The sequence below is a fragment of the Arachis hypogaea genome, chromosome 5, assembly GCF_003086295.3.
Source record: "Arachis hypogaea cultivar Tifrunner chromosome 5, arahy.Tifrunner.gnm2.J5K5, whole genome shotgun sequence".
Taxonomy (NCBI): domain Eukaryota; kingdom Viridiplantae; phylum Streptophyta; class Magnoliopsida; order Fabales; family Fabaceae; genus Arachis; species Arachis hypogaea.
The window spans coordinates 98,655,874-98,666,846 of NC_092040.1; the positions used below are offsets into that span (position 1 = coordinate 98,655,874).

A 10,973-nucleotide genomic window follows, 5' to 3' on the forward strand; every position below is an offset into this window, starting at 1 on the left:
TTTCACTTGAGTTTTTATAATAATTTCTGTTATTCTGTTTTTGTTTTAGTCAAGTAAAATCTGATATTTTTGTAATGAAATTCAGCCTTTATTCTCTCTTCCCTTCTCTCAATCTTCTATTTCAATTTCTTTCTTGGCACATCTCCAAACCTATGCGCTATGATTCAATCGCCACTCTCATAACATGTTTTTGTCTGAGTCACACTTTTTTTTCCCAACTTGTCAGTAATGAAGATTTGACATGGAAGCACCAAAAATATATTTTGGGCCAATTAGGCTAAATCGTAAAGCTCAAACTTCTTAAAGCCCAAGAAAGAAAAACCCGCACCAATCGTAATGCGATTATGCAAACGGATGTTGACAAATTAATAATGACCACTACGAAGGAAAAATGAAAATGAAAAGGGAAACACATGGATTATGAAAGAAATTATAACGAATCGTAACGAATAGAAAACTAGAAAAACCCAGCTGAAAGGCTTAAACACTATTTTCTTCAGAAACATTCAGATCCGTTTATCTTCCGATCACGCATCACCGCCCAAACAGTTTTTCCCGTTCCGTTAATAAACCTGTTAGTTAGTTAGGTACATAAGGATAAATAATTTGAATCAGTTGCCGAAAAAGAAATTGCCATTGCCGATCCAAGAGAGCTCGGAAATGGAGGCTCCGCAAGGTGGATCCGGATCTGACAGGGACAATCCCTCAGTTTCTCCGATCTCCGTCGTCTCCGCCTTCTGGAAAGGTATTTCAATCTCTAGCAATTCACATTACAGTTTTTCCGTCGAATACTTCAACTTACACGCTTCACTTCAGCTCCATCGCTAAGCACCTACTATTTCCACCGATTTTCGCAGCTTTCATATTAGTTTGTGTGTTTATATGTGTGCTTATTTTGCATTTTGAGCCTTAATTTTTGCTTGTTCGAGTTTATGTATATGATGTTTGGTGCTTGTGGAAGACTTTTAAGGCATGTTTGGACAACTATTAATTAATAAGTCATTTTGGACTCGAATAAGTTATTTCAGCGAAGAATTTTTGCTTTTTGGTTTTCAGATTTTGAGCTGGAGAAGGAGAAATCAGTATTGGATGAGCAAGGGCTTCGCATTGCAGAGAACCAGGAGAACAGTCACAAAAATAGGCGCAAACTTGCTGAGAACACTCGAGGTATTTCAATTTGATGCTTTTGCTACTTTTATTCCTTTGCTTCTCCAAATTAAGGTATTATGAAGATACACGAAATGGTTGCAACGTGCAACTACGCAAGTGTATAAATTTGGACGTGTTTTAGTTTGATTTATGTGTTTATGGTAAAGGAATGAATGTGTCTGAGAAATCATAAAAATGTGCTGCTTTACAGACTTTAAGAAAGCTTCGCCTGAGGATAAGTTAAGTTTGTTTAATAGCTTGCTCAAGGGATACCAGGAAGAGGTTGATAATCTTACTAAGAGAGCGAAATTTGGAGAGAATGCTTTTCTCAACATCTACCAAAAGCTCTATGAAGCTCCAGATCCTTATCCAGCTCTTGCATCAATTGCTGTAAGTTTCTACTGTTTTCACTTAGCTGCACCCTGTTTTTTCATGTTTCATTCCCTCCTTTGCATGAACCTATTGAACTTTTGCAAATTTATTGTATATTTGTGCACGAGATGAAACAGCGGTTCTTTTCTTTGTTGGAGGGCAGTTGTGGACAGGATGCAGTTTTATGATATTCCTTCTTAGTTGAATCAACCTTAAATCTTTGAGACAAAACTTTTGCTTCTATGATGACTCTGGTTTTCTCCCCACTTTCCCACAGTTGCTTTTTAAGGGTGCCTCTAAGTATTGAATAGAAGTGAAATTGGAAGCCCTGCTATGTTCTTTGTATGTATGATTTGATTGTAGACACCAATTTAGGCTTCGTTCAGTACTTAATTATACTTCTATGAAATTTTATTTCTCCTACCTTCTAATTTGTATTTATGAAACTTGTGTGCACTGTCATGTATCTACTTTTTTGTGTATGGAAGTCAATGCACTTATCATCACCTACCTGTTCTGATATATTTTCTTGGTACAGGAGCAAGATATCAAGTTATCTGAGTTAGAATCTGAGAACAGAAAAATGAAAGTTGAGCTCGAGGAATTCAGGACAGAGGCAACTCATTTGAAGAATCAGCAGGCTACAATACGAAGGCTTGAAGAGAGAAACCGGCAATTAGAGCAACAGGTGATTAATGCTTACAATATGACGTCTCTCAATTTTGGATGAAAATGCCTGTTGCTTCCCTTAAATGTTGCTTCCTATTTTGGTTTTATATGCATTTCTATTGTCGAGGATACATTATGATGATCTGTTTTGTCTTGTAGTCACCTTGTACCATTTTTTCCTCTTCCAATTTAATTTTATGACACTTTAAAGGAATGAATATAGTTTTGTTGGAATCACTAATATAGTGTCAACTAAGGGTTGCTTTACATATAAGCTTTTATCTAATATCCAGCACTATATAATGTAACTACTCTTGAATCTAATGTTGGGTATTACATAATGTCTTCCACTTCATATAAGAGGAGAACTAGGTATTACCAGGTGTTGGTGTTCCGCTATAGTTCTGGTAAAAATGTTCCCAATGATTCACCAATTTTCAACTTTGAAATTACCAGCATGTGTTGCATGTTTCATGGTGCACGCTGTGCAAAGGAGTGAATGTGTGGGCATGCACCCGCCCAGGCAAAAGCCACTGAAAAACTTGTTTGTGGTAAATAGTTTTTTAGATTGTTATGTCCACTTGCATTGTCTATGAATAAATTTTGGCACAACGGTTTTTGGTTTTTAACTATTGGCATTTCCGGTTTTACATGTCTAGTATTAGGGAATTTCTGTGGTGAAGAAGTTATTCTTCCCATCATTATATTCGTATTTATCTTATGATGCATTTGCATGGTTTAGAATTCTGTGAATCTCATACATCTTTAAAATTCGATTACCATTTAGAGCTTCCTGTTTTTTCTGGGCTTCAATTTGACATTTAACTTATGTGAGCTAGATGGAAGAGAAAGTGAAAGAATTTGTGGAAATTAAGCAACGCAGTTTGGCAGAAGAGAACCAGAAAACTCTGGAAGTTTTGAAAGAAAGGTGTCTTCTTATCTCCTGTTGTATATTTTTTGTTTGGTTCATTATGGCATATTGCCAAATTTAGGTGATCTTTTTTGTGTTAGCACTCCTAGTATTGCCAAAGTAGACTACAGGGAAAAAAAGATCTTGTAGAAGTATGGGATTAACACCCCACGTGAGAATAGAAACAATATGACACCAAGCAACTATCTGCGCACATGGAAAAGTGGTGGGATGAAAGCAAAAAAATTCTGTTTATAGTCAAGTATAATTAGGAAAGCTAGGGAAAGGGAGAGAACAAACAAGGATTGAGTGTGGAATTGATTGTGATGAGAAAAATGATATGACTCGTGTGAGTGAGGGAAAGTCTATCTTTGCAAATGTGTTTTCTATAGTTGGGAGTTATTCTCACTTTTTCTATAATCAATTACCTGGCTTCCACTCAGTTTGTCCTTCTTTTCTGTACTTTAGCTGAACACCATTCTATTGAAACCATCTTTATCTGCCTTACCACTTGTTTATCCAGACTGATAATCACTTTATTGTATGCAGGGAAGAAGCACTGCAGGAGCAGTTGCGGCATGCCAAAGAAAGTGTTTCGAACATGCAGAAATTACATGAACTTGCACAAAACCAATTATTTGAACTCCGTGCCCAATCCGGTAATAAAATATCTCCATTTAAACTTTTGGGCATACACTATTTCACTCCCTTACTTAAACCTGTAACATCAATCATTTACATTGCTATACTCTGATCTTGGCAGTTGGCACTATGCCTTCTTTCTGCATATTGAAGTTTTGATTCACTGAATATTGTTCTATATATATATATATATATATATATATATATATATATATATATATATATATACAAATAATTCTCGTGTTTTCTCAAAATTAGAGGAAGAGAGGGCAGCTAAGCAATCAGAGGTCAACCTTCTGATGGATGAAGTTGAACGAGCACAAGCAATGCTTCATGGTTTGGAAAGAGAGAAGGTGCAATGTACAAACTTTTATTTGATTTTGAATTTTGATCTTGTAATCAAGTAGCAGGTGCATTCTACAAGTCTTGCTGCTTAGAAAAAGTATATCCTAATATTAGGTTTAGGAAAAAATTAGCTAACAAGCCTATTTCAATGGTGGCATCCAAAATACCTAATGATTATGGGCATTCATTATACTTAGTTCTTTCCATTTGTTTCAGAATCTATGCAATCTCATAATCCAATATTCTTAGCTTTATTCTCGTGTAGCTTTCAGATGTGAATGTTATGGTAGATGATCCAACATACAAGAGAATAATATAAATGAATACATTTGGGATTAAATTGGAGTAGCACCTATTGGGAAGTTAATAGCAACTTGACTGAGGTTGTTTGGTCATGTACCAGTGTATTTCTAATGAGGAAAGTGGATGATGGAATATAGTTTGAATAACAAGGAATTAAAGATAATGAAGGGGAAAACTTTAGGTGAACTTTGAGAAAGCAGTAGCTTTAAATGTTTTTTTATTTTTTTTATATAAAAAAAATTAGTTTGTCATAGAATGCAATCATTGTTTCCAAGTTCCAAGCTTTCCTAATGAGATACAATTTCAGTGTTGTACTGTTTTTTTCTCCATGTTAGGTTCCCTTTTCCAAGAAACAATTTATTGTTTCTGCCTAACTAGTAATTTTGTTACTGCTGCAATCAGTTCAAGTTCTGCCAGACTTCTGTTTGTTATATTGATCTATCTTTGTCTGTGCAGGGGGTCCTCCGGTCTCAGTTACAAACAGCTAACGAAGCAAGTGAAATTAAGAAAAGGTATGGTGGTCATTATCTTAGTTTATTTGGAAAAGTAATATTCTGTACCTGAAGAAACAATAGTAATTGATGTACGCATTTACACATATTTTGCTATCTAAATGGATAACATCCGTGTTTAACTATTTCTACACGATGGAATACTTTTCTTTGGGATATAAGATGGTTTATCATAACCTTGTTATCCATCATACAGAAACTTATTCAGTACACATATAATTGTTATCCTCTTCCATCTATCTGTCTCTCTATATATGCATTCTCATTCCTCAGTACTGCTCAAATGTTTTTATTTTTCTTATTTTTAAATCATTTCTTTTTTAGTTTCGAACAATATTTTTCAGATTACTGTGTGCTTTTATTTTGCAGTGACAATTTAGACTCAAATAGTGTGCTTGAAAATTCTTTAAATGCTAAGGAGAAGCAAATCTCGGAACTGAACATGGAGCTGCACAATATTGAAACAACCTTATCAAATGAAAGAGAAGAACATATGAATGATGTCAAGAAACTTACTGCAATGCTCAACGAAAAGGTTATTTTCAGTAGGCCAAAGTCTTCTAAATACAGATTTGTTCATGTTATCACATAAGTGATTGTGAATACCCAAAGATTTTGGTTCCACATTTTTGGATTTTAAGTAACCTAGTCCTCATCAGATGCATTACTAGTTGAAATATCAGCAATTATACAGAACTCCAAATCCAGTTACATGACACATGAATTAGGACTAATAGATGTTTAACCTCTCAAACTCGTTGAGAGATTGAAAAGTTATGCTTCATTGCTATATATTTTTGTCTATTCTTTCTTTAGCTTGTTTTCCTTCCATCTTTTTTGTAAAAAAATAAAAATAGAAATAAAAATAAAATCTGTATAATTGTTCTCGAAGTACTCTCTTTAATTATATTATGGGCCATATGCTGTATTTTATTTCCTTTTTCCCGACCTTAAGCTCTTGGGTTTTTTTGGTGCTCCACTTAATATAGGAGGCTGCTCTTGAAGCAATGAAGAAAGAGCTTCTAGCAAGGCCAACAGAAAAAATGGTAGATGACTTGCGTAAGAAAGTGAAGATTTTGCAGGTAGATTTATTTTTCTCTGGTTTTGCTAATGTGCATTTTGGTGACCTCTCTGTTTTGGGTGTCACTGTCTATTGATCTATCTATCTAACCTTTTGTTAGCTACATGCAGGCTGTGGGATATAATTCAATTGAGGCTGAAGACTGGGAAGTGGCTACAAGTGGGGAGGAGATGAGCAGGATGGAGTCTCTACTGCTTGATAAGAACCGTAAAATGGAGCATGAGCTGACACAGTTGAAGGTATGAATGGTTTGTTTCGCAATGGGACATACATTCGTGCCCCCACCCTCACCCTCCAAAATAAAAAGTATTTTGCAAAAGAAAAAGAAAAGGAAAAAAAAATGAAAAATCATAATACATATTTCCTGGTAAGAAAGGCTTATTAGGAAAACCAATGGTTCCTACACATGTTGTCCATGTTGTGGAATTAACAATAATTTTTTGCATACTAGACTGTTCTTAAAGATAATCTGGAGGTGTTAATGCTGGCCATTTTGAAGTCTCTGTTATCTTGATTACTTTATTGTTTTTAGGTCACACTTTCTGAGAAAACATCCTTACTGGAAACAGCAGAACAGAAGATAACAGAACTTACAGCAATGGTTAATGAGCAACAGAAGTTGATACAGAAGTTGGAAGATGATATATTGAAGGTTTGGAACAAGTACCACAAAAACCACTATTAGTATATTCTTCTGTATAGACAATTAACCCCTCTCATTTCCTTATTTATTTAACTTTTTTATTCATTTACAAGTTATGATGAAATTCGCTTTTTAATTTCCTGAATATATCTAGTGACATGTTTTTAACTTTTGTATAGGGATATAGTTCCAATCCCAAAGATCGCAAAGGAAACTTCCTTGATGACTGGGATCTTTCAGAAGCTGGCAGTGGTGAGACATCTGAGGTAAATTTCCCTTTCCATAAAGGAGTGTATTGTAAACCATCACTTATCCTTTTCCTTTAGGTAGGAGTGTTAATCACTTAATCCCCTTGAAATTTAATTCAGGAAATTAAAAGATCATGATTTGGGAAACAAAAAAAGAAAAAAGAATAAAGACTGGCTAAATAACTTTGGATTAAGTGATAAATTATGAATCAAAACTTTCTGTTGCATCAATGTTCATTTGAATTTAAAGAATTCTTAATTTTCTTATTGTGCACCAGAGTACAGACCAAAGGCAAGTATCCTTAGACCCGGATCAGAGCTCAATGCTTAAAGTGATATGTAATCAGCGAGATCGATTTAGGGCACGCTTGCGAGAGACTGAAGAGGTATGCTTATTATCAGTAATATGTAGAACTATTTCTTTTTTATACATGTCCAACATTATTTCATACAAATTTTAGATATTAGATACTATATTGTTGACTCTCTGTATTGTTAACTTTTAATAGGAAATAAGACAGTTGAAGGAGAAGATTGGGGTATTAACTGTGGAACTGGAAAAGTGCAAAGCCGACAATGTCAAGCTATATGGGAAGATTCGCTATGTCCAAGATTATAATCTTGAGAAAGTCGTTTCTAGGGGATCTAAAAAGGTGTTCTAAATGTTACTTCGTTTTAACATCATCCTATTATTTTCTTTAAGTTCATTCATTTTTCAAAAGTTTCTTTTACCCTAGTGTTGTATTTGTTTGTGATTTTACATTCAGTATGCAGAAGATCTTGAAAGTGGCTTCGCATCTGATGTGGAATCTAAATACAAGAAGATATATGAGGATGATATAAACCCTTTTGCAGCATTCTCAAAGAAGGTAGCTCGGCTTGGCTACTCTAGTGAAGCATAGCATTTTTCTTTTCAATTGCCTAACATTTTAAGTTGGTAATTAAGTGGCACAGTTTGTCTTTCTAATGAACTATGTTTATGCTGAAACAGAAAAGCCCGTTTCTCCAAGATAACTGAAATCATAACTATGGTTAATGCTGTCATACAGAAGTTTCCCTTAAAACTGTGTTTTTATGAAATTTCATTTGTGCAAAATGTAGTTTCAGATATATTAACGAAATTGGAAATTGGTATATGGCTAGTCTTCAGATACTTGCCATAATACCCGTCACATTGATTTAAGATCTGAACTTGCATTTGTTAAATATGCATTTTACCTGTTAGTGTTGGAGAACACTGCTACTAGCAATTACTGATGTTTAGATCTCCCTTTTCCATCATCCACATAATATATATTTGTGGTTGGAGGAGGAAAGATCTGATTGTTGGGAACTTGTAATACTTATCTATCATTATGTGGGAATTCATTTTCTAACCAATATTATTTAACTTTAATTATGAACTGATCCATCTGTTTTTAATATAACTAGGAAAGGGATCAAAGATACAAGGAATTGGGAATCAGGGACAGAATTACGCTCAGCAGTGGACGATTTCTTCTTGGTAACAAGTAAGATTCTGTCTTATTTCTAATAATAATAATTTTTTTACTGCGTAAATGGTTCATAAATCTGTTCAGTCAAATAAAAAAAATGCTTTGTTAATCTGTTCTGTTAAAGGGGGGAAAATGGTTTATTAATCTGTTCTCCTGAGGCGGTAATCTTACGAAATTCTTAAACAGATTTGCAAGGACTTTACTTGTCATTTAACTGTTTAACCAATCATGAGTAAAGAAAAATATGTGCTTTCGGGTGTTGGAAGCCCTTGTCCATCTCAATGGTTCTTGTCTTGGAAGAACTTTCTCTGCAAGTGTGGTTAGTCTGTCACGGGAGTTTTCTCAATTTTCTGGTAGCAGTTCATTTACCCTGTGTTGAGTATACCTAATTTTGTTGAACTTGATTTGCTGCTCATTGGTCATCATCTTGTCACCTCTGTTCCTGTGTTGCCCTGTGATGCTTCATTTTAACCCACCGTTGTGATAGTACTAACCAGTTTCACTAATGTTACGACATCTTATGCTTCTGATAAGATATTCCACGCGTAAAACTGGAAGTTGCAACAACCTTTTCAACCGTTCAAGTTATTCCTGATATATACATCAGCTCCCGAAGTTACATTGCCCTATTTCCGTACTTCATTATGGTGCTGCAATTGCCATAATCTAACCTGAAACGTAAATACAGCCTTCATTTGGTTATATATTTTGCTATTATAGATAATTACTTCTTGCACTCCTTAGCTTTTTGTTATAACTTCATTTTCACCGAAAGTTTCTAAGAGGAAGGATTTGTCTCATTCCCAAGGTAGGTTAAGGACTATAGGGCATGCCATAAAGTTATGGGTGACCTACCAACAACGATTGAACCCAGCATCTTTAACTTTGTTCAAATTTTCCAGTTGAGCAAATTCCTAATAATCTAATTGGCACTTGTTCTGCTTTTTTAACTGGTGCTTTGAGGAAAAAACATTGAAAATTGAATGTATCGTTTATTTTTGTGTATGTGGATAAAAAAGGTATATTACATTGTTCATTGAGAAAATAATGATTTTGCAGATATGCTCGAACTTTTGCATTCTTTTATACTATTGGATTGCATGTCTTGGTCTTCACCTGTCTCTACCGAATGTCAGCTCTGAGTTACCTTAGGTAAATATCTGATGACCAAATTTTCACTATCGTAACTGCTACAAGATCAACTTTAGTTAACGACCATTGTCTAACCCTTTTTATTTTCCTACAGCAATGGACCAGAAGAATTCTTGGTTGGAGAGAAGAATGTTAATCTTCCACGGGCACCATAGTGGCTATTCAACTATAATTTTCGGTGGTGGTCATTTTCTTCTACTTGAATGGTACAACTAAAATTCAGAGGTCATTTTCTCAACTTGTACGGGGCACGTGGCGGGTTGGTCAATTTTTACCAATGGTGTGTGACCACATTGTCAATATTCAATTAATATAAAATAAATTTACTGTTTGTACATATGATAGTGTTGTTTAATGCAAATGGGATATAGGATATTCAATGAATACTCAATACATTGTTAATTTCAATTAACATAAAATACAAAAGAAAATGGGGACACATTGTCATTAGTCAATACAATTTTTAATGACAACAAACAACAACAACAACAACAAAGCCTTATCCCACTAAGTGGGGTCGGCTACATGAATCAAACGACGCCATTGTGCTCTGTCATGTATCATGTCTACAGAGAGACCGTTTACATGTAGATCTCGTTTGACCACCTCATGGATGGTCTTCTTAGGTCTTCCTCTGCCTTTCGCCCTTTGTCCATCTTCCATCTCATCCACCCTCCTGACTGGATGTTCTATCGGTCTTCTTCTCACATGTCCAAACCACCTGAGACGCGATTCAACCATCTTTTCCACAATGGGTGCTACTCCAACTCTCTCCCTTATATCTTCATTCCTTATTTTATCCAATCGCGTGTGACCACTCATCCATCTCAACATCTTCATCTCTGCCACACTCAGCTTATGTTCGTGCTCTCCTTTAGCCGCCCAACACTCCGTACCATACAGCATAGCCGGTCTTATAGCGGTGCGATAGAATTTACCTTTAAGTTTTAAAGGCACTTTTTTGTCGCATATAAAACCAGATGCACTCCGCCATTTTGACCAACCTGCTTGGATCCTATGATTTACATCATGTTCAATCTCTCCATTATCCTGTATGATGCACCCAAGATACTTAAAACTTTTAACTTTTCGTAAGGTGTTCTCTCCAATTTTCACCTCTATATTGGAGTTTTCCCTTCTCAGACTGAACTTACAATTTTTAATGAGATATAGTTATATCTTTCTTTTCCCCGATAAACTTGAGAATGATAAGACACTTATATATAATTATAATCAATAGTTAACTAAATATTTAAAGTGCGTTTAAATATGAGTTCTTTAACAATATCTGAGAGGTTATACAAGTAATAGATGAAGGCTAAGCTAATGAGAATACAAATACATTGGCTCACAAGGATTATTATATTTGAGCCACATTAATTATTTTACTTAACTGGTTAAATTGAAATGTCCTTGTCGCAGTTGGAAAGAGAAAATGGCAATTCTGCGGG

The 10,973-nt window shown here is 35.0% G+C and overlaps 1 protein-coding gene across 1 annotated transcript; it reads left to right on the forward strand.

Annotated features, from left to right (window-relative positions):
• The first annotated feature begins 387 nt into the window (after positions 1 to 387).
• Positions 388 to 9,961, forward strand: LOC112802184 (protein CASP). Its single transcript, XM_025845281.2, has 19 exons — positions 388 to 745; positions 1,057 to 1,167; positions 1,361 to 1,539; positions 2,060 to 2,209; positions 3,030 to 3,118; positions 3,650 to 3,759; positions 4,001 to 4,095; positions 4,847 to 4,902; positions 5,272 to 5,437; positions 5,892 to 5,984; positions 6,094 to 6,222; positions 6,516 to 6,635; positions 6,806 to 6,892; positions 7,153 to 7,260; positions 7,384 to 7,527; positions 7,642 to 7,743; positions 8,306 to 8,385; positions 9,430 to 9,522; positions 9,617 to 9,961. Exons 1-19 carry the CDS (start codon positions 661 to 663, stop codon positions 9,675 to 9,677), a joined length of 2,058 nt encoding a protein of 685 aa, XP_025701066.1. The 5' UTR covers positions 388 to 660; the 3' UTR covers positions 9,678 to 9,961.
• Positions 9,962 to 10,973: the final 1,012 nt, after the last annotated feature.

What these genes read in the sequence shown, in the direction of transcription:
- LOC112802184 (XM_025845281.2), top strand. Translation starts at nt 661, where the DNA reads ATGGAGGCTCCGCAAGGTGGATCCGGATCTGACAGGGACAATCCCTCA. An exon ending in GCAAGTGAAATTAAGAAAAG is followed by an intron (nt 4,903 to 5,271) that starts GTATGGTGGTCA and finishes TTTATTTTGCAG; the next exon opens with TGACAATTTAGACTCAAATA. An exon ending in AGAAAGTGAAGATTTTGCAG is followed by an intron (nt 5,985 to 6,093) that starts GTAGATTTATTT and finishes AGCTACATGCAG; the next exon opens with GCTGTGGGATATAATTCAAT.